The sequence below is a fragment of the Hydra viridissima genome, unplaced genomic scaffold (assembly GCF_058129835.1).
Source record: "Hydra viridissima isolate aposymbiotic clone 2 unplaced genomic scaffold, HvirCarnegie_v1 scaffold_12, whole genome shotgun sequence".
Lineage (NCBI taxonomy): Eukaryota > Metazoa > Cnidaria > Hydrozoa > Anthoathecata > Hydridae > Hydra > Hydra viridissima.
The window spans coordinates 1,724,243-1,747,338 of record NW_028324311.1 but is presented as its reverse complement, the minus strand read 5'-3'; the positions used below and the strand labels follow the sequence as shown (position 1 = coordinate 1,747,338).

Below are 23,096 nucleotides of genomic sequence, written 5' to 3'. Positions count from 1 at the left end.
TATAAAAATATAGTTTATGCAAAAGCGCTCCAAGCTCCTAGATCCATGAAAATTGTTAAAAAGGACTTTTTTTTATTTAAGCAGAAATGTTTATTTTTTTTACAACTCAAACAACTTTTTAATTTCTTTAGCCTTGCTAAATTGATTGCATCAGGCATCAGATAGGTAGTTGATAATAAATTATTTTTTATAGCAATTTTTTTAAGTTGAAAGCAATATTTGCAATTTCAGTTTTTTTTTTTTTTTTTTTTTTTTTTTTTTTTTTTTTTATAGATATTTTTTCATGTTTTTTATCAATGAAAATGAAAATCCAAAAAAATAGCAATTTTTTCAGATTTCAATTTGATTAAATTATTTTGTTGAAAAAATAAGTTTTTTAATTTCGTTTATTAAAATGTTTTACCAGTATTTTTGTTGTTATTATTAGTTACCAGTGTTTTTGTTGCTATTATTGGTATTATTAAAACAGTTTTTGATGCTAAAAAAAAAAAAAAAAAAAAAAAAAAAAAAGAAAATAGCTCACAATGTTTGATTATGTATCTGCGGAACTGTACCCTGGTCTCAATCAACTGGGTACAAAGCTATCTAAATATATTGACGAATCTGGAGCATCAATACCTTTACAACATGAGTTAGACAAGGTTTGTATATTCATTGTAATACTGTTTTGTTTTTGTGCTTTTCTATAAAAGTTGTTTCAATTTTGAAATTTTTATACTAGGCCAGGAAGAATTTATGCAGTGTAAAAGCAACTTACTTTCAGCAACTTCTCTTATACACTCAACTTCAAGATATTCTTTTAAAAAACAACTATGGCTACACTTCAGGTGAAGCTTCTTCAGAAGACACAAAGGTTGATTATATAGTTTTTAGCTATTTACATGCACTCAACCACAAAATTAACGCACCACTCATACATTTAGATTTTTTTTAATTGTCATTAATATTATCATATATTTTGACAAACATATTAAGAATAGAATACATGAACACAATTATTTTGATGATAATAATAAAATGACTTTGAGGATGGTGAAAAAAAAACTAAAGCCAAAAAGATGGTTTGTTTAACAAAATAAAATAAAATGGTTATTATTGTTATAACACTTTTGACTTATCAATAACTAGTGTTACTACCTCTTGATGTTATTACAGCCTGACAGCGCAGTGACATACTTTCAATTAGAGATCTAATCGTTTCTTGAAGGTTATCTTCCCACATGCAGATAAGACTTTATTCCAGTTCATCTAGGCTGTTAGGTGGTGTATGTTGGCTTCTAACACTGTGTCCTATTATGTCCCAAAGATGCTCTATTGGGTTCATATCTGGACTGCAAGCTGGCCACTCCAAAACTTCAGTATTAATATTATTTAAGTATTCAGTAATAATATGTGCCGTATGTGGTCTAGCATTATGCTGCATAAGAAGGAATCCATCTCCAATGTACAGTGCAAAAGGTACCACAAAAAGTTCTAAAATGTCTGCTATCTATCATTGAGAAGTCAGATGTCCATCATCAACAGTAAAAAGCTCTGTGCAAGCTGTCAAAAATATTCCATCTCATACCATCAGTTAGCCGCCTCCATATAAAGTGGTTTCTTGAATATTACAAGCAAAATATCTTTCATTTGGTTTTCTTTATATTCTTGGACGGCAATCAGAACTTATGAGGCAAAACCTTTAATCATCTGTAAATAAGACCTGTCCCCAGTCATATATTCTCCAATTCATATGCCTCCTTGCAAAAACCATCTGTTTCTTCAGTAGTCTAAAGACAATCTGGGACTAGTAGCTGCTGCCTGAGGTCATAAATTTAAAGCACAAAGTCTTCTTATGGTATCTTGATTAACAGCAGTTCTATGAACCTCAACAAGTTGTATTTGAAGACTTTGTACAGTAGTGAAGTGTTCTCTCAGTGTTCGAAGCATTAAAATAAACAATATTTTTTTAAATAAGTTGGAGTTTATAAGTGGTGTGTTAATTTTGCGGTTAAGTGTATGTTTATCATCTCTGCCCTGCAATATTGGCATTTTTATTTTCTTTTTTTTATATTTGAATTTTTCTAAACTATTTAGATTAAATTATTATTTATTTAGGAGTTTTGTTTTGTTACCATAGGAACTCTTTACTCTTGCAATGTGTAAAGCACATCACCTCAGGAGTTAACATTGTTTTTCTCAAATAAGCAATTTATTTAGGACAAAAGTCTAACAAATTGCTGCAACAGCAGCTTTAGTTTTAGTTACTTTCATAAAAAAATTTGATATTCAATTTGTTTTCACAAATGATACTGATTTTTTATTTTTATTAAAGACAAATAATCCAAATTGGCTAATAAAGTAATGGTACAATAAATGATAATCATAAAAAATAAAAGAATAAAATAGAATAAGGACAAATAAGTTTAAATAAGAGAAAAAAAAATAGGTAAATAAAAGAAACATTGAAAATCTGAACTATAATATATAATACTAAAAATAAGCTTTATAATATATATTTATATATTATATAATGATATAAGATTTAATATAAGCTTTAAAATAAGACTTTTACTTTTAGTTTTTTAGATTTGCTAGGGAAATATTGGGATCTGCTCAAGCTAGAAATTTTATTAACATTTCCATGGTAACAAATGAAAAACAAAGTAGAGATCATCAATTATTTGGTCTTTTGGAAAAAGATTTCATTGAAGAAAATGAAAAGAAAAAAGCTGCACACCAAGTCAGTGAAAGGAATTTTTTGGGTTTAAAGAGTTGTTCTTAAAAGTAAAAGCTCATTGTATTGATTTTTAAAAAAAAATTTTCCTTTTTTGTTCTTCATTTGCTTTGTTTAGCAAATGAAGAACAAAAATCTTGTATCCCTTTTTTTTTTTAAATATACTTTCGATTGGCTTATTAACTTTTATAATTGCAAATATAGAAAAATACTTGAGAGAAAAACTAATCAGTTTGATCAAGCAAAAAAATAAATGCAAAGAAGATGGCTAGAATTGTTTTTGAATCCTGTTGGCCATGCATCATTTTCAACTTAACATTTGTTGTGGCATTTATTTTTGCATTTGATAGAAGAATCTGATCTTTAATGTTTGATTTTAAAATAAAGTATTTGTTTTGTTTGCAGCAAAACTTTTTCGTTTGCTTTATGATTTTACTGCTAGCTGAGTTAATATTGTTTAGAGTTTTTAATTCTTTTAGAATTTACAAAAAGTTCTGATCCCTTTGATTGAAGGCAGTTTAAAAAACCTCAGTCTTGAGCTCTACAAACTTATTAATCCAAAGAGCAAAGGTAATTGGTTTCATTTCTATTATTAGCAGTAAGCTTGGTCATTTTACCCTATCAAAAATACTTGGGAAATACCATGGAAATAGCATGGGAAATCTGTGCAAAAAAATCACAAAAACCAGGAGGAAAAAAAAAAAGAAAATATTGAGAAATGTTTTTTATATGTGTATGTATTTTAGTTTGTGAGGAAATCTCATATTGATGATGAGAAAATTCTTCAAAAAACACAATCTCCAATGATTCCCCACTTTGCTTTGTTGAATAAAATTTAAACAATAAAAAAAAAAAGTAAATTAAAACTTTAGGAAAAAATTTAATGTAGTGTTCAGATTTACTTTAGAGGCCTCTTAACTTTTCACTGAATTATATTATCTACTTCATAGAAATTGGATAACACAAGTTCTAAAAATTAGGTTGGGTGTCTATCATATGTAGACTATAACTATAGATTAAATTTTTCCACACGGAACACATTTTTCAGTTAAGTTTTTTCTGCTTTTCATAAAAGTCACATAAGTTACAAAACTTTTTCTTGTTCATGGCAATTCTAGAGAAAAGCCAAAATATTCAAATATCTTTAAGAAGAAATTTTGTAATAAGGTTAATATTTTATTATTTGCTTAATTCTTATATACAAACATTTTTACAAAATGCCAACATGGTTTGATCATGTTTCTCTCTTATTGATATTACTTGGAAAGGCTTGGCAGTATTTATTGTATCAGGAGATATTGAAAACTCTTTTTTCATCTTTTCTTTAGTCAATAAGTCTGAAAGTTAAAAGAAGCTAACAGTTTCAGAAATAATTTTTTTTTTATTCTCTTCTTGATCATCTCTTGAACTGAAATATCAAAAATGAAATGCATGCAATGAAATAACAAAAGATATATCAAAATTGATATGCACCATTCAAAATTACATGATCGATGCAAGTAAAAGCAAAGCATTATGTTTTGCCCGTAAAACTGGCGCATCGTAACTTTCAAATGTAACTTATCAAGCTTTAATTCTGAAATCGTTGGTAAAGTTGTCTAAAAATTTTCCCTAAACAACCTTTGATTTTGGAGTTTTTGTATGCTTTTTAAAAAGATAGTTCTATTGCTGAATATCAAGTGTGTGAATGTTTTTTTTTTTTTTTACTTAAAAGATTTAACAAATAAATTTAAGTTGAATTTTAGCTTTGTGCAGAATAAAATCAATAAAACCTTTGGGTTAGTTACAATAATTGGTTACTATGTTGATAGTTTGATGTAAAGCTACTTTTTTAAATTCTAATTTTCAATTCTAAATTGCTATAAGAAAACCTAAATATCTCACAAATGTTGTTTAAATATAGTATAAAATTAAAAATGCAGTTCATCCAGTGTTTATTGATTGATTAATTTTTATAAAAGTTTTTTTCACTTTTCTTTCCAAAAGGTTCTTTAAGTTTTTAATACTATTTATTTTGCTACTTTGATTTATCTTAATATATATAGTCGGAATTTAATTGTACAGATATTCATTTTCGAGTTTAGTTCTGCTAAAATTAGTTTTGAATGTGTGTGATGGTTTAAAATACAAAAATTTAAAAATGGTTTACAACCAGATGGTATAAATTGTTATTGCAATTTCTTGTCTAAAATTTTCCATCAGAAATATTAAAAAGTTTGTAATGACATTTTTGCTATTTTTCTTACACAGAAATTAATTGGATAACACTGTTTTGTGTTTTTATAATTTGTAATAAAAATGAGTGATATTGATGTTTCCAACTTATTAATTATCCAATTTATTCTTTATGCTATATTTTACCTATAATATTTTCAGCAACTAATCACATTTTTTGAAAAAAAACTGCATGTTATTAAGTATGACACCAAAAGAAAAATATTTGAATGAAACTCAAAAGGAAAAAAAAAGACTTTAGCAAGAAAAATTGTTATAGAGTTGGTTAAACAAGGAAAATCTTATAGAAAAGTACAAGAAGTTACAAATATTCCTTTTTTTAATGGTAGGAGCTGTTTTAAAGAAACACACACTGTTTGACACATTTGAAATTTGTGCTGGGTGAGGACAAAAGCTGAAAATTCCTAGAGATGAAAGAGAATTGTTAAGAATTGTAAAGAAAATATTGATTTGAAAGTGCAAAAAAAGTTGTCAATAATCTGAAAAACCTCACAGGAACCACAATTTCACCAACATTAATTAGAAATCATATACACAAAGCTGGGTTTAGTAGATTGGTTGTAAGAAACCATTTTTAACAAAAATCATTTAAAGAAACAAAGTATTATTTGATGGCACTATCTTTTCAGAAGAAATTTCTTTGGTCTGATGAATCCAATTTTAACTTTAAAAAATCATATAGGAACAGAGTGTGGTGAAAGAGGAAAAAAGCTTTTCATTTGAGTTGCATGAGAGGAATAGTTAAACAAGGCGGTGGAAATGTGGTGGTTTGAGGTTTGGCAGAAGTAGTTTAAGCAAAAGGAGGAGGAACTGTTGTTGAAATAGATAAAAACTTTATTTGTTAACTATTTTACAAAATAAGTGTATATTGTAATAACATTTTCTTGTACAATTATTTTCTGTGCTATTGTTTTTTTGACCCTTTTATTTTTTAAATTAAATTACTAAGTAATTTACAAAAAATAGTAATAATGATAATATTTTTTTTTTTTTTGTAAGTCTCTAAATGAAAGTTTCCAGAAAAAAAAACGTTTTCTAGAATTCCTTTAAGTTACAATATTTGTATCTAAAGTACCATGTTTACTCAAAAATGACTCTGTACAATTCTATTCTGACTGTATATGTATGTTTTTAGTATGTTTTTGCTCTCTGTAGTGTTAAGATTTTACACTGGATTAAGTTCATAACAAACAAAATGGCTAATTGTGAGCTATAAGAATGGGAAATGATTTTTGATTTTTAACAATTCATAACTTAATAACTAAGATATTTAATGCATTTGAAGATTTTTGTGTTTCATATTGAAAAGCAATTTTACCAAAATCTAAAAAACAGTTTAAAGAAATCATTTTTATTATAAGTTTACAATTTTCAAACTTTACTTAGATAGCGAAGGTTTGCAGCTTGCAAAATTTAATCAACTACCAACTTTTATCTCTAATGAAAAGCAAAAACTTTGTGATGCACAAAAAACGGTTGACCAAAAGAAAAAATATATCAAAAACATCTTCAATGATCACTATAAGGTAAGTTTTGTTGAAACTTAAAGATACCAGGTGCCAGTTGCTTGATAAGGAAGATTTATGAAAATGAGACTTTTTACAAATCTTTTAAAATTTTTATATGATGTTGTTTTTTTTGACTTTTTGAATTTAGAATTTAGATTTATCACTTCATCAGCTTCAGCTAAAGATGGCTCCTAAAACAATAGATTCTCAGGCCGATGCTAAACAGATTACAGCTGATTGGTTAGCTGCAAAATGTGATTACATCATTTTGAAAATAAAGTAAATGACTATTTGTATGTTCCATATTCATTGATACATTTCAATAACTTTGTTACTCAAAAAATATCCTATATTATATCATATAATATTATATCCTATAGCTAACATCCTATATGATATAAAAGAAAATATATGATATAAAATAAAATATATGATATAAAAGAAAATATATGATATAAAAGAAAACATATGATATAAAAGAAAATATAGTTAGTGAGATATTTAAGTGTATTAAGTGTAAATATTTTTTTTTTTGTCTATAAATCATAGAAGTATGGTTTAAATTATAGAATATAATTGATTATAATAATTATAATTATAATAATTACAATGATTATAATTATAATTATAATAATTAATTATCTATAATTATTATAATTAATTACTGTTTATTAACTTATTATAATTAATTATTATAATTATTATTATTATTATTGTTATAAGTATGGTTTAATTAACATAACAACTTGAATTTTATCCTGTTAAAAATTACATTTTGTTTAAATTTTTTACTTTGTTCAAAAATTTTTTGAAATTTAATTTGTGCTGTTGAAGTTCTTTTGCCAGAAATATTGAAGTTTTGATCTTAGGTGATCTTCTGATTGTTATTATTCTCACTGTGGATGATCTCACTGTTTATAGCTTCTACATTAAATCTGAGATAGAAATTCTAAAAAAATGTAAAAAAAGATTTTTAAGATTTAGATATTGGACTTTATATGATATATTGAAATAATTTTTGATATTTGAAGTTAGTTCTAAAACTTTTATTTCACTTCTTATTTTTATTTTTATAGAGTGATGAACAACCATCTATACACAGAAACTTACACTTCAGAAACTGTTGAAGCTTTGATGAAAGTCAGGTTGATATTTGTATATTTTTATTATACTTTCTCAAATATCAAAACTTATACACAGTTGTGAACCAATAGTAGTAGTGAAAAAAATTTGCTTTCATTAGGCCACAAAGTATTGCACCATTTTGAAGCAGGCTAATCTTCATGTGTTTTTGCAAAACACATTCTTGCTTTCATATACCTATTTTTCAAAGAGGAACTTTCCTTGGGCTTCTGTTTAATTTATTCAATGTTTTTCTTTGTAAAATTAAAATTCGAATTTTTTCCATCGACGTCAATAGCTTTTCATTTTTTAATATTCTTTTTAAAATGTTAACAAAAGTAAGGATTGCATGACTTGATTTCTCATTGATGCTGCACTTTAAATTTTTCGTTTTAGGCAAAACTTGTAAATAACAAATGCGTGCTAAATTAAAACTTTCAATAAATATTACAATTACGCTAAAGACAAAATATTATTATTTTATTCTTTTTTTACCTCCTGTGTACTTTTTATGGAAGAAACACTCAAATTTAAATCTCCTTTAGTTTTAACAGGAAAGTTTCAAGAAGATCAGCTACAACAGCATGTTTTATAAATTTCTCTGCATGATCAGCCATTTTTCTTTTTTGACCATTTGTTTTCACCAATATTTTTACATTTTAATGCATTTCTGACCATCATAGAAGAACAAAATGTCTTTTGCTTAAATTTTAAAAAAAAAAGATGACCCATTAAAAAATGCAACCAATTTTTTCTGTTTTTTAAATTAAATCATTTAATCACTTTTTATATTCATTAAATTGACACTAACATTAATCTTACCTTTAAAAAATGTCAATAAAGCCAAATAAAAAAAAATCAAAATTATGAATATATTGATAACAAACTGCAGGCATGTTATTTTAACATACAGATTTAAAATATTCATATAAAAAGTTTGGGATTTCCCCACAGTAACTTGAACAGGTCTTCAATTTTTTTTTATCTCAATTCATTATTCAGTTTTTGTACCACTGTTGTAAAATTATTAACATTAAATGTTTACTTTATTAGTCACTACTATCATTTGGTCCAAAACTGCATCTTGTTTTTACACTTTATGATAACTTTTAGTTTTTATGTCAATTTTTATTAGTAATTTGTTCAGCATTTGTATTGATAATCATATTCACTAAATTATTAGTAATGAAGAATTTTTATCCAGAGATTTAATATTTTTATGGTTTTAAAAAAATTGTGTGATTTTTCTATAGAAGTGCACTTGAAGAGGAAATTGCAAAGACAAATGATAAAATTCAAAAGACCAAATCTGAATTATTGATGTACGAATCTGTGGGAATCTTTAATCAGCTTTTAAATGAGTTTAGCAATCTCACCATGGAAATTGATAATAAAAAGTGGGCTTTAACTGAACTCCAGAAAAATAAACATAAATAGAATCCAATTGAAAAATTGATATAATTTATTTTTAATGTGCTGAAATAAGATTGTTAATACAAAAAATATAGTTATGAGTTTTTATCAATTTATTTATAATAATTTAGATAATGATAGTATTATTATGTTAAAATGATTCTAAAAATGTGTTGGAAGTCATTTTAGCAATAATAGCACGCTGGGAATAATAACCAACAACAAGAATACCACAGTAGAAGTAATAACTTGCAGTGTTGAGTTGTTTTAGTTCTTTTATGGTTTAATACAAATCTCTATTGAGATTCCCTCACCAGAATTTACTGCTTTTAAAATCATGCTTTTAACTTAATGTTTTTTTCTGTCTCTTTGTGCTAAATTTAGTTTAATATTTGCATTTTAGTGTAGGAACTTATTGGAGAAATAAAGTAATGTAAAATAAATATTTATTTGCCATGAATATTCTTCCTAAAGAATAAACGCATAAATTTACTCGCCATGAATATTCTTCCTAAAAAAAAGTAAGTCAATTTATTTCAATTTTTGCAAAAATTTTAGCAAAAAACTTTCCTTTAACTAAAGATAAGAAATATTTTCTACAAAAACAACTTTTTTACATTTTTTTTCTTGTTATAAAATTAAATTTTAATTTCACATGTGTGTATCCAAGAAAATCAGGTATGTTTTCATTGGCACTCTCATACTCATTTAAAAAATTTTGTCTTTTAAATTTTAGTTGGCATGTTCGCAACCAAGATAATCGAGACCGAGTAAGACGTGATGAGGAAAATGCAATACAAGAAAAAAAAAGAGAAGAGGAAAGAATTGCCTTGACTGTAAATCTTTTTATTAAAATTTCTTTATTCTTTAAATCTTTATCTTTAAATACATTTTATATGTAAAAAATACAGTTTCACTGTCTAATGAATATAACTGCTTCAATTCTTTAATACAGAATACATTAAAAAGGTTTTTGCAAAAGTGTTTTTCAAGACTGATGTTATTCATATTGTACTTTTGAAATTTATATCTTTTAGGAGCAAGAAGTACGCATGAAATTATTACGTGGAGCATCAAATTTGACTTTAGATGGTTCAAAATCACAACATATCAATTTGTTTGCTCAAGAAGAAAGTGAGGTTTGATTTTCTTTTTACATTTATCATCTTTCTCATCTAAAGTGAAAAAAAACAACAACCAATATATACATTACATACATACATACATACATACATACATACATACATACATACATACATACATACATACATACATACATACATACATACATACATACATACATACATACATACATACATACATACATACATACATACATACATACATACATACATACATACATACATACATACATACATACATACATATATATATATATATATGAAGCATAATGAAAACTTGTTTTTAAGCTAAATATGTATGATCCAGTTTTGATATACCTTTTAGGGAGGTTTGAGTAAGCGAGAAAATCTTGATTATCTGAAAGAAAAAAAAGAGGAACAAGAAAAATATGAAAAAAGCATTGGTTTTCTAACTTATGTTGGGCAGTCTTCACTTGAAATGCAAAGTAAATTTCTTTATAATCTCTATAGATTTTATAGTTTTTATTATAGAAGAATGTTATAGAAAATACCCAACAAATAAGAATTGAAATAAAAAACTAGAAAAATAAATCAAATTTTATAGCATTAGGTTATAATTTTCACCATAAGAGTCTAAAGATGTTTCAGATTGGATGGCCTACTCAATAATAGTTTAAGATTTATGTGTAAATTACTAAGCTTAGTTAGTTTGAATTACTTTCAAGATTTCTGATCTTTGTAGAAGAGCAGCCATGGTACTTAGAAAAAAAATCTTCAAGTAAATTGTGAGTCTCTTTTTTCATTTTCCATTTTCTGCAAAGAGATTTTTAAAAACTACTCATTTATTTGCAAATAACTCACTAAAAACATTAATAATTCTTAAAACTCTTAGCAAGTGTTATTCTTATTCAACTATTTTTCTGATATCCTTTTAAATTATAAAAATTAAATATTATTAAGATAAGCAAAGATAAATTTTTAACATTTTTAGAGAGCATAACCAAAAAGATGAAACAAGAAAATCACGTTTAGATCCAATGAGTGTTGTGAAAGAAAGTCTTATGGTTTTAAAAAAAGATTCACATCAGCCAAAAATGAAAAAGAAGGTTTTTATTATTTTTACTAATTAAAAATTTATATATTATAGATGCTTTTCTATGATCACCTGATATAATAAACCTTTTATTTCTTTTCTATGATCACCTGAGATAATGAAGCTTTTTCTCTTATGATAATAGTCTCCTCCTCGCTCCACAGTAAGTATTGATCAACTTCGCAGTGAAAGATTAAGGCGTGAAAAAATTGAAAGAGAAAGAGCCAATGAGTTGCTTGCTGGTAAAGATAACAAAGCAGTTTCAGAAAATCCACAAAGGTTTTGTAACAACTTTGATCTCATGGATTTTCCTTATTTGTTAAATATTTTAATTTTTACATATAAGGTTTTTTGATTTCAGCTGTATTTTATTTTATTCCTTCCTATTTTTTTTTACAGGTATTCAAATCAGTTTAACCCACACTTGGCTCGACAAAATAAACATGGATATCATCCTTATTGATATTAAACCACACTTGACTTGACAAAGTGAACATGGATATCCTTACTAACATCCTTATCAAGAGTTTTGCAACATAAATGATTGTTCCCAAAAGTTACACAGATTTTTTTTGCATTATAAAAATGTATTTTGAAAAACTTATTTTAAATTTATTTGAATTATGGAATAGAGCAGAGGTTTTTAATAAGTTCTTACTATTTTCTTTCTGTCTCCTGTTGATCTTCTCTCTGTCTTCTGTTGATTTTCTTTCTGCTTTCTGTTGATCTTCTTTCTGTCCTCTGTTAATTTTCAGTTACTCACAATTTAATTTAAAGATAGTCTTACTTTATTATTTTAGAAACATCAGCATCTTTGATCTTATCCTAAACTGCAAAAATTATAGGTTTTATTTAGAAATTACTTCATCTCAGTGATTTATCTCAGTATTTTGTATAAAAAGATTCTTTTTCGCCTCAGAATCTTGCATTACAATTATTTAATAAGTGATATTATCCAGTATGATTTGTTAAGAATTATCAGTACATATATTTGTATAAATTTAATATAAACTAAATAATTTGTATAGCACATAATGGATTATGATATCACTAAATGTAATAAATTATTGTTTTTCTGTTTTTTATAGTTTCGACTATGTTCTGTTTTTAAGTGAAGTTTCATCTTACTGCTGAAACTTCACACTTTTTTGTTAAATCTTTTTACATATCCACATTTTATTGCATACTTATCATTTCCTCTTTCTTATCTCCTGCATCTGAAATGGCATCTAAAAAACTTACTACCTGTAATTGACACCTGAATTTGACACTTGTATAACTACCGCTTTTTTTGATTTGCTTTCCTTTTACCGACTGCAAAACCATTAATCATCATCACTCGTTATATACATCATGTTGTATACATCATGTTATAAATATAAATTGTGCTTTAATTAAGTTATATAAACCATGCAATTCTGTCTTGGTTATCTTCTTTTTTTTTCTCTAGATTATTTGTTAATATGTATAAAATTTTACTATCACATGGATAAGTATGTTATTTTTTTGACTGCGCTTTTTGTGTCGAGCCCTTCTGACTCTGTTCTGCAACAACAGTTTAAAAATGCAATTGATTCTAACCATATACTAGATTATTTTCATGCTTTTGGGGAGAATTTGGACAAAATTTCAACGAACAAATCTTTACATGTGTTGAAATGGTTAGCTTTTAATGAATTTGAATTTAAAAACATTTTCAATAAAGCAAACATATCAGTTGATTGTACTGATGCTTTGCAGAACTTAACCAAGCCAGCATGGCGTTATATTGTGGATAAAAACTGGAAAGACCTGTTCATATGGTTTATGTCATCCCCATTATTTTCTTGTAAGATTAATTGATTTTTGAAAGAAAATATAAACTTTAGATTAAGCTATGAAAAGTTTAAAAACAGTTTTGTTTTTTTTTACTACACTGTTGTGTTGCAAAAATGTTTCTCACTAGAATATTAGCATCAATGAATAAAACACTAGTTTTAGCATCAATAAATATATAACATTTTAAAAGTTTTTAAATAAATACTTTAAACTGCTTGCAGATATTGACTCATGGGGCTTTCCAAGTGGTCGATTACGTCTTGGTAATGCAGCATGGTTGGGTGCTTATGATGAATGCCAAACTATCAGCGGAGCTCACTATTGTGTTGCGGAAATGGTCTTATTTAATAAAGTAAGTATTGCTGATACTTTTCTATTTGTATATTAAAGTGAGTTAAATCTTGTTTTTTTTTTCTCTTTTGTTTTAACATTGTTTTTACAACAGTCACAGGATGAAGGATTTTGTATTTATATACATACATTCATACATTCATACATTCATACATACATACATACATACATACATACATACATACATACATACATACATACATACATACATACATACATACATACATACATACATACATACATACATACATACATACATATATATATATATATATATATATATGTTTACAAAAAACAACAAACGTTTGTGACCATAGAAATAGCACAGCAAAACATTAAAACTAACCTTAATATTTTATTTTTCAGAATTAAAGCTTGACAAAGTTACATTTGAAAGTTACGATGTGCCAGTTTTATCAGCAAAACTTAATGCTTTGCTTTTACCCGCATTGACCATGTAATTTTGAATGATGCATATCAATTTTGATATTTTTGTTATTTCATTGCATGCATTTCATTTTTGATATTACAGTTCAAGAAGAAGACAAAAAAATATTTCTGCAACTTTTAGCTTCTTTAACTTTCAGACTTATTGATTAAAGAAAAGATGAAAAAGAGTTTTCAATATCTCCTGATGCAATAAATAGTGTGTTTTTTCATATTTGTTATCAATAAAAATTAAAATAAAAAAAAAAAGCAATTTTCTCAGATTTCAATTTGATTAAGTTATTTTGTTGAAAAAATAAGTTTATATATATATATATATATATATATATATATATATATATATATATATATATATATATATATATATATATATATATATATATATATATATATATATATATATATATATATATATATATATATATATATATATATATATATATATATATTTATAAAATACAACAAAAAATTTTGATAATACAAATAGCACAGCAAAACATTATAACTAACATTAATATTTTATTGGGTAGCCCTTGTTCTTTATCTACCACATCTTGTTGGCATGCTGTTAACAAGCTTTTGACTTTGTTTGACAGTAGTGGCTTTCCAGACTTTTTGAATTTACCCCCCAAAAACTCATTAAAGTTAGGTTTGTTTATCTTGTGTAAAGCCAGCTCATTATCATTTCATAAGTTTTTAAATGGAATCAGAGTGGGACTTTGGGGTGGCCATTCTAAAACATTACATTCATTATCCTCAAGCCAAGATTTTACAGATTTTGCAATATGTTTTGGTTATTGTCATGCATTAAAATCCAAGTAACAGGTATGTTGTCATCTGCAAATGGCTCCATTATGTTTTATAATAATCTTTGCATTTGTATTGTCACAAATTTCCATCAATTTTGACCAGTGGATCAATACTATGCTTAACCCCACTGTGCTTAAAGGTCTTATAAATTTACAAGACCTTTAAGCATGGTTGCAAAAACAAAAACAAGTTTTACTTTCCCGAATATTTATTTAATCAACCAAATCTAAATGATAAATGTCATAGGAATTGGGTTGGTGAATATAATTCAATATGACTGCCATCACTTTCCAGTATTAATTGAAGACAATCAATAAAAAGAAAGAAGCACTGGTCCAATATTGTCAGTAGTTATTTGCTAAGCAGCGTCTGATATCTGAACCTTTAGATTTTAAAGTGTTAAAGGTGGTCTGAACATATACATCAACGGTTTTAGATTACCCCAGTATCAGAAATTGCAAGGCAATAAATCTGGTGAATATGGTGACCAGAACTGTGAGAAAATAGCTAATAATTCAATCATTTGTAAAGGTTTCTGTTAGAAATTGTTGCACTTTTCTCTTTATGTGCAGCTGAGCACCATCTTGATGATATATTGTTAATTTACATTTTTATGGGTTTTTAAGTATGGAACCACATTTGTGCAGCTCCAAATGATGGTGTTTTTGGTGTAAAAAGTTCCATTTAAATGGAGTATGCCTCATCATCATTTAGTTTTAATTTCAAATAAATTAATACTCAATTTTAAAAAAATGTTTGGAATAAAATTGATTAATCAAAGATCTTCAAGAACTTTGTTTAGATTATTACTAGTTTTCCAAAAATCAATGATAATTTCTCACTTTCAGGCTTATCATGTAGCAAATTTCTTAGTTATTCTTGCCTTATTGTCTAGTTCCAATTGATGGCGCACTCATATGCAAAATTTTCAAGATGACAGTTTTTCCATATGTTTAAGGAATATCAATTTTATGTAATACCAAATGGCAGATGTGGTAAAGATGTAAAAAGTCACTTTTTCAAACTTTGAAGTCAAAATAATTTGTATGGATACTTGATAATATTGTTTTTTTCACCTATTAACACCCATTTTTTTCACCCATTAACAATAATGAAGGAGCACTTAAAAAAAAACTTTAACCCAAAAATGGGAACCCGAAGTATATTTCTATGTGTATGTATGTATGTATGTAATGTATGTATGTATATGTATGTATGTATATGTATGTATGTATGTATGTATGTATGTATGTATGTATGTATGTATGTATGTATGTATGTATGTATGTATGTATGTATGTATGTATGTATGTATGTATGTATGCATGTATGTATGTAATGAAATAATTCTGAAACAAAAATACTCTTAAAAGGTTCAAAATCTTTATCAGTCAGATCATTTGTTACAATGCAGAATCTGGATGAAGAGGTTTTACCATGTTGATGAGTAATTGAAAAAAGTAAGTTTAAAAACCTTTTTTTTTTAACAGTCAACACTGCTTCATGGGAGTTTAGGTACATGTGCCCCACAGCAATGCTCTGCTGGAGATATTTTTCATCTTCTTCTTTTAATAAAAGATTGTAAGTTTTTTTTTTGCTTTGCAAAAATGTAAAAAATTTTATGATAATATTTCATGATTTTTAAATTTTTATCAAAAATATGATTTTTTCTTTTCTTCAAAATGGCTTAACTTTTTATTGCATTTTGTCTATCATTTGTATCTGTGGGGAATTTAGACTCGTTCTCCTTAATTGACTTCCCTTTGACTGGAGAATTTGTAAATAAGTATAAAGTACAACCTGTTGTGTGTAAAGATAAGTTGACTCATTGGCCCACTGGAACAGTTATTTGTGTGTAAGTGTTGATTTCAAATAATCCAGCAACATTGTGAAGAAACATGTTTTTTAAAAAAAAAACATTAAAAAAGTTCTTCTGTTTTTCTGTTCAAATAAATTTTTGAAATTCATAAAAGCTATTTGTACTTTTCATTGCTGTTTCAGATTCATCACTTTTCACATAATGTGTTACGGAAGGTTATATAATTTTTTAAAACATTTTTGTCAAAAATCTGTTGTTTAAACAAGTCTTTTTTTTCTTCTAGTGTGTTACTGTGTATATTAGCTTTGTTGAACATAATTGGAACGTTGCTGGATATAGTTAAAGATGCTTTTACTCCTGACTATTTGTTAAATGAAATATCTTATGAATCAATTGGTAAAAATTATAATCGCTTTGGAGAACAGAATCTTGAACTTCAACGTGGTAAATTAAATTTTAATTAAAATACCATTTGAATTATTATTGAATTTTTAATGGTGAAAATGGTGCGAAATGGTGAAAAACGGTGCAAATATTTTATGATAGCATACATATATGATAGCATGTAGAGCATACATGCTTTGTACATAGTCAAGAAATGCCATGCATATTATCATAAAAGTACGCAGTAAATTTGATGCATTTTGATTTACTTTTTCTTTTTTTTTCTTTTTCTACTTAAAATTCAATGCAGACAAGTGTCCAAGTTTTTAATGCTTTGAGAAAGGTGGTAAGGCTGTCCCAACCTATTCTTTCAAACAGAAAATTGTATTCATTGTGTCTTTCAGACATTTTAAGAGATGTAAAACACAAATGTGCTTGTAAAGTATTACAAAGAAATATTACAAAGATATGTTGCAAACAAATGTTGCAAAGAATTGTTACAAAGAAATGTTGCAGAAAAACTGCAAAGTTCCAGTAATGTAAAGGAGCAAGATGCTTCCAAAACATAAGTGCAAATAGTTTGAGAAGAACACTTATTGCAATAGTTTGTGAAAAACACTTAACTACCAATGAGCAAATAACAACTTTTTTTGCAATTATTGATTTGGTTTTAATAAACATATTAAAAAATTCTCAATAAGAATAGAAATCAGAAATATTGCATAGAAACAAACAAAAAGTTTATTCTTTCAACTCCTGACATTTTGCTTGAAGATTTTTTCATCGCAGCTTGAGAAGAAAATCTTAATTGAGTTTTATCTCTGCTTCAAGTTTTAGTATCCTGACATATTATTGTATACAGTATGTCTGGCTTAATGTCCTAATTTTCCTTTTACAGTTTCACTCAGGTATAATTCTCTTATAGGTAATCATTTTACAGAAATATTGATATGTTTCTCTGTTCTCAAGAACATTCCTCGAACTTTATCTGTTCAAAAGCCTAAGAATGCTGTGCATTCAATCAATGGAATAAGAGTGATTAGCATTTCTTGGATTATTTTGGGCCATTGTTATTATTTTCTTCAAGATGTAAATGAAGGTGAGTAACAGGGTTTTGTGAGTGGATTTTGTTTTTTAATATTTTCTCATTGGGTTTAATTTTTTTTTTTGTTAACTTTTTTTTAGATAACTTGGGTGGTTTTTTAATAAACTCTCTTCATACATTTTCGTTTCAAGCAATTTCTAATGCTTATGTTTCAGTTGACACTTTTTTCTTGCTGAGGTATTTATCTCCCTTTATTTGTTAGTACTGAAGCAAATGATGAAAATGAAAGTTTTAAATTAAAGATCAAATACTTAATTTTTAATTTTGTTTGTTTCTTCTAAAAATGTTAAGTTAAAGAAAACGAGAGTTTATTTTTTTTGCATAAATATTTTTGTAGTGGTCTTTTGGTTGCCTACCTCTCATTGAAAAAGATGGATGCTTCAAATGGAAAACTTGATCTTCTCACATTTTATTTTCATCGTTTAATCAGGTTTTATTTTCTTTTAAAAGTAACTTTTTATAAAATGCATCTTAGTTTTCATATGAGATGATTTAAAATAGTGAAAATAAGTAATTTGTGAAATGCAAAAAAATCGATTACATAGAAGAACTCAATTGATTTCAAACATTTAACTTTGTAATTCCAGGTTTTCTTGTTTTTTTGTATTTTTATAACTTGTTTATGCATGTAACCTGCATTCAAAAAAATGAATTTGCGTGTGCAAGTTACATGAACTTTTTTGTTTCTGTAAAAAAAAATTTTTTGTTAGACTTACTCCGACTTACATGTTTGTGATTTTCATTCATTCAACTCTGTTACCCATTTTAATAAATGGACCTGTAACATTTAAGTTTCAAGAGCAGGTCTCGCTGTGTCAGAAATATTGGTGGACCAATTTACTTTATATCAATAACTTCTATCCTAGTAGCATGAGTCAAGAAATGGTAAAACTTTTTTGACTGATCATTCTTATTTTTTGATTTCAGTTGTTATTGTTTACAACAATAAGTTGTACAATAAGCATGTACAATAAGCATTGGTGTACATGTTTATTGTTGTGAACAATACTGTATTAATAATAAGTTGTACAATAAGCATTACTGTTGATATTTTTGGAACATCAGTATGTTGTTTCAAACACGAGTTTGGGAATAAACAGCATATTTTTTCTGTTTCAGTGTTTAATATGGTCTTGGTATTTATCAAATGACATGCAGTTTTATGTCATCAGTCCGATATTTCTCTACATTATGTACAGGTAACATTTTAGTAACAGTTTGTTTTTAAGATTTTTTTTGTTTACTAAATGAAAATTGAAACAATTTCCTTTTGACTTTTTGTTTTACTTACAACAAATAAACAATAAACAAAAAATGAACAGTAAATATATTTGTAAATATCTGACAAACAAAAAAAGGAGAAATTTTTTGCTATAATTTAGTCACTAAATGATTATAACATGTTAAAACAAAGCCTGAATGTGAAAAAAAAGTTTCTGGATACAAGAGTTTTATGAGTCACTTCATCTTTGAATGTTGACACACTCAATTCACACTTGTCAATGACCTTATGCATCAACTTGTGTCTAATCTCCCTCATCAAAAGCAACTTAAACATTGAAACTATTGTAAAATGAAATTAAATTTGTTTTCAATACCACAAAATAAGTTATATAATTGGTAAATAAAGTTTTCAGTTTTAAACAGATGTAGAAAAAAACAACCCTTTTTTAACAGCAAAGAAGTTTAAGGTATTAACCATCAAATATATAAAAACCCATTGAAGCATAAAAAGTTTTTTTAAATGTTTAATGACTTCAATCTTATTATAAATGTCGTATAAGTTAGATATTAGAGAAGAGAGTGAAGAAGAGAGTGGATCTGTTAAATCTGAGATTATTCTCATTTCTCCGTTTTGCAGATTTAAGCATCGAGGTGCTTTGATCTCCACTGGACTTGGTATCTTGTCTTGTATGGCTATTACAATTTCTTTGACAGCTTACTACAATATCCCGCAGTTACCATCAGAAGTCTTTACTCAACAAATATCTGAGTATTTATTTTACTATTTATTTAACATTGTAGTCTGCGGTGCCCACTAAATTTTTTATTTGTAAACGAAGCGTTGCAATTTTTTTTTGTTTAGAGTATTTTTCTTGTTTTGTTTTTTTTTTGTTTTTTTTTTTCGCGAAAGTTTCGCGTTTGGTTACCATTTTGTTGTAGCTATCGGACGTGCTCTATTGATTGTTTGATTCGATGTGTTACATAAGAGAGTTATCCAAGTGTGTCTTTTGTGACGGAATATTTTGCAGTTTTTTTGTCTTGTTGTTTTTTTTGCTTGATTTCATTATAATTTTGTTTTTTAGGAAGAAAGCAATTATGTTCGCAGACTACGTTTATTCAAAACCGTATACTAGAATAGCCCCATATTTAGTTGGTTTGTTGCTAGGAAACATTCTTTCCAGAGATATGAAGATTTTTAAACGTAACCGGGTGAGTTTCTTTTGAAATTGTGAAAAATAACTTTTTGTCCGTTGGATGAAAAAGTTTTTTAACATTAAGATTTCTGGCCGTCTAGCAGCATCAAATCTGCATTTTCTTTAAGTAAATAATTTCTAATCAGCCATAATAGAGGGCAAAGCGTTTTTTCTTCAGTGAGATTTTTATTTCTTAAGCTGTGCCTGTAAACGAGGTAAAATTACTTCAGTCTTCGGTTTTTTGTCTGCTCATCTATGTAAATTTAATCTCAGAAGAGTGATGAGCAGCCATTAAAACTCAGAATTGCTGAGATCGTTTTTAATAAAACCTCTTTAAAAACAATTTCATTTTAAATATATTTTTATAAAGTTCTTGTAAATTTTTTCCCGGAATTATTAATAAATTATAAATAAATTTGACAGGTAGGAGCGATCATTACATGGATCATATCAATTGGTGTTGGTTTAGCGGTGGTTTACGGTCCTTTCTCTGTTTTCAAAAATGAAAGTTTTTTTAGTGAAACTGAAAATATACTTTATGGAAGTTTGTCTCGATTTTCTTGGGCTGTTGCAGTGTCCTGGGTAATATACGCTTGCCATAATGATCTGGGAGGTAATTTCTCATGAGAAATTTATTACGCTTAAAATACGAACAAGGTTTTTGAAGTTATCCCTAGACCAAGCCCATCGAGAGGTTAAACGAGGTCCGGGCAAACTTATTATTGTTGGTCCCTAGAGCCCAAGGGCGGGTACAAGGTAAGAGGGGGAGCTTTCCGTTTATCACCCCCTTATTCAGAACTTTTTTAGTGTTTAATTTTTCGTTTTTTGCGGCTAAAAAAATAAAAAATTTATAAAAACTACTTTTTCTATCGAAAAAAAAAAAGTTAAATATTTACAAATTTATCTTTTTACAAAAAACACAGTGATCAACAAAAGTCTTAAGGAAAAAAAAAATTAAAACTAAGGTAGTGGGTCTAACTGGTGGGGCCCTCACTCTGCGTAAGGCCCTCTCCCCCCTCCCCTCTCCCCGTTCTCTCTCTCGATGGGATTGTCCTGGACTAAGTTCCAATTCTTATTTATGCTATAAATTTTGATAAAAAGTGTGCATTTGTATTGTATAGGGTTAATAAACAGTTTCTTATCGTGGAGCATATTCATTCCGTTTTCTCGATTGACATTTGGAACTTACCTCGTTCACCCACTTGTTCTCCACTTCTTTTACTACTCGCTTGATAACCCAATTCATGTTGAAAACGTAACTATGGTATGAATACTTCTAGACAAAGAAAAGTAAAAAAAGGTTTTGAGTGTTTATAAGTTTTTCTTAGAAAATTTGTGAAAAATAAAATTTTAACACCACAGAAAAAAATTTTTTTTTTCTAGTTTTTTTTTTTTTTTTTTTTTGTGCGGCTTGAAGAATATTTTTTTTTGGCTGATTTCATTTTTTTTTGTTTTTCAAAGGCATTTATATTTATTGGTACTTGGGCCATATCCTATGGGATTGCATTCGTTATAGCCGTTGTATTGGATTTGCCGATCTTGAATATGGAGCAAATACTCAAACGCAAGTAATAAGATATTCAATTTAGTTTTAATTTGGTTTTAGTTTGCTATTCGGTTTAAAATCTCGCTGGTTGGTTGCAATCTTAGCTTTTTCGTTTTTTAATTTGGCAAGATTTGCGTTTTTTAACTCGGCAAGATTTCTTCATTTCATGAATATTTAACTAGGAACTTCCACACTGGAATATTTAACAATTTCTTAAAAGTTAATGGTTTTCCAAAAAATCGTTTGGTACTTTGAAAGAACTTCATGCATATTGTCATATAAAACTCTTCCTTCAGATGTTTTGCTGGCTTTTTAATATTTATGGGAGTCAAATTATTTGATTAGTTTGATTCCAACGCGTCTAAATTTCCATTTTTCGTTGTAAACGTTGAATAAAACTTTTTTCAGCTTGAAGAAACGGTGATTGCTGAAAGTGGAAATATGCGAACAATTTTTATGGCGTATTCTCGATTGTTTTCGTTTTAATTGTCAAACTATCTGATGCTACAAGCAATATAGATAACAAGATATTTAGTTAAAATAACTAGATTTTTTTCTCTAAATGCTTACTTTGTATATACGAAATTTGTCATTTCTTAAATTAGGACTTTCGTAAAGCATCAGGCTTTGTTAGGTCACACCACGGTATCTCATTTTGTCGAATTGTTTCGTTTTTAATGAGATTTTTATTTACCTTCATCACCGCAGTCTTGAAAACTGAATGATGATTCTTGACATTCTTTACTTTATTTATAATAACAGGAACTTTAGGAGACATTTCAAGTAATATTTTCAGATTCTCTCCTTTTTTGAGAATCAGCTACAGACTCTTGACGAAAATTTTTATTAATAAAAATATACCAATCACTTATATATTTTTTAGCGTCAGTAACGCATTTTGATGAAATAATAGTTTTTACTAAGTAATTTTGAAGTAGAAAAGAATACAAAAATGTAATTGTACTATGTTAATAACTATAGATTACAATCTTTTTAAATTTTAAAAAACAAAGGAGTATTATGAAATTAAAATTATAATTTTTGTATATTATTTTATAGGCATTTTTTTACTCGTTCCGTACAATTGTAAATAAAAGACTTCTTGAAATAAATGAACATTTTATCATACTTAAAATGGTTGTTTTACTTTTTGCATAATCCAATACTTTATCATAATTATGCTAAAAAATTAATTGTTCTTAGTACTGG

General features: G+C 27.0%; 3 protein-coding genes across 4 annotated transcripts; all 3 read left to right on the top strand.

Moving 5' to 3' along the window:
• Nucleotides 1-426: 426 nt before the first annotated feature.
• On the top strand, nucleotides 427-9,599 carry LOC145193757 (HAUS augmin-like complex subunit 4). The gene is made up of 8 exons (XM_090068604.1): nucleotides 427-641; nucleotides 722-853; nucleotides 2,561-2,722; nucleotides 3,196-3,286; nucleotides 6,338-6,477; nucleotides 6,608-6,738; nucleotides 7,536-7,604; nucleotides 8,835-9,599. The coding sequence occupies exons 1-8, from the start codon at nucleotides 525-527 to the stop codon at nucleotides 9,016-9,018; spliced, it is 1,026 nt and encodes a 341-aa protein (XP_089924730.1). The 5' UTR covers nucleotides 427-524; the 3' UTR covers nucleotides 9,019-9,599.
• On the top strand, nucleotides 9,383-12,254 carry LOC145193758 (leukocyte receptor cluster member 1 homolog). Its single transcript, XM_090068605.1, has 8 exons — nucleotides 9,383-9,515; nucleotides 9,731-9,830; nucleotides 10,032-10,133; nucleotides 10,462-10,582; nucleotides 10,840-10,882; nucleotides 11,089-11,203; nucleotides 11,336-11,469; nucleotides 11,590-12,254. Exons 1-8 carry the CDS (start codon nucleotides 9,493-9,495, stop codon nucleotides 11,651-11,653), a joined length of 702 nt encoding a protein of 233 aa, XP_089924731.1. The 5' UTR covers nucleotides 9,383-9,492; the 3' UTR covers nucleotides 11,654-12,254.
• A 290-nt stretch (nucleotides 12,255-12,544) lies between these two features.
• On the top strand, nucleotides 12,545-23,022 carry LOC145194467 (nose resistant to fluoxetine protein 6-like). Of its 2 annotated transcripts, none has more exons than XR_016445560.1 (16): nucleotides 12,545-13,018; nucleotides 13,230-13,360; nucleotides 16,107-16,197; nucleotides 16,354-16,471; nucleotides 16,719-16,879; nucleotides 17,745-17,918; nucleotides 18,005-18,101; nucleotides 18,262-18,354; nucleotides 18,635-18,809; nucleotides 19,044-19,123; nucleotides 19,786-19,917; nucleotides 20,231-20,357; nucleotides 20,765-20,954; nucleotides 21,463-21,641; nucleotides 21,803-21,909; nucleotides 22,296-22,392. XR_016445560.1 is itself a non-coding variant. In XM_090068603.1 (16 exons), the coding sequence occupies exons 1-16, from the start codon at nucleotides 12,601-12,603 to the stop codon at nucleotides 22,309-22,311; spliced, it is 2,253 nt and encodes a 750-aa protein (XP_089924729.1). In that variant the 5' UTR covers nucleotides 12,549-12,600; the 3' UTR covers nucleotides 22,312-23,022. The 2 variants fall into 2 exon arrangements, 1 of the variants encoding a protein (XP_089924729.1); XM_090068603.1 differs by having other exon boundaries at nucleotides 12,549-13,018; nucleotides 21,463-21,605; nucleotides 22,296-23,022.
• Nucleotides 23,023-23,096: the final 74 nt, after the last annotated feature.

What these genes read in the sequence shown, in the direction of transcription:
- LOC145193758 (XM_090068605.1), top strand. Translation starts at nt 9,493, where the DNA reads ATGAATATTCTTCCTAAAAAAAA. An exon ending in AGCCAAAAATGAAAAAGAAG is followed by an intron (nt 11,204 to 11,335) that starts GTTTTTATTATT and finishes TTATGATAATAG; the next exon opens with TCTCCTCCTCGCTCCACAGT. An exon ending in GTTTCAGAAAATCCACAAAG is followed by an intron (nt 11,470 to 11,589) that starts GTTTTGTAACAA and finishes TTTTTTTTACAG; the next exon opens with GTATTCAAATCAGTTTAACC.
- LOC145194467 (XM_090068603.1), top strand. Translation starts at nt 12,601, where the DNA reads ATGCAATTCTGTCTTGGTTATCTTCTTTTTTTTTCTCTAGATTATTTG. An exon ending in ACTGGAACAGTTATTTGTGT is followed by an intron (nt 16,472 to 16,718) that starts GTAAGTGTTGAT and finishes TTTTTCTTCTAG; the next exon opens with TGTGTTACTGTGTATATTAG. An exon ending in TATTTTCATCGTTTAATCAG is followed by an intron (nt 18,355 to 18,634) that starts GTTTTATTTTCT and finishes ATTTTTTGTTAG; the next exon opens with ACTTACTCCGACTTACATGT.
- LOC145193757 (XM_090068604.1), top strand. Translation starts at nt 525, where the DNA reads ATGTTTGATTATGTATCTGCGGAACTGTACCCTGGTCTCAATCAACTG. An exon ending in CTTCTTCAGAAGACACAAAG is followed by an intron (nt 854 to 2,560) that starts GTTGATTATATA and finishes TTTTACTTTTAG; the next exon opens with TTTTTTAGATTTGCTAGGGA. An exon ending in TCTTCAATGATCACTATAAG is followed by an intron (nt 6,478 to 6,607) that starts GTAAGTTTTGTT and finishes TTTTGAATTTAG; the next exon opens with AATTTAGATTTATCACTTCA.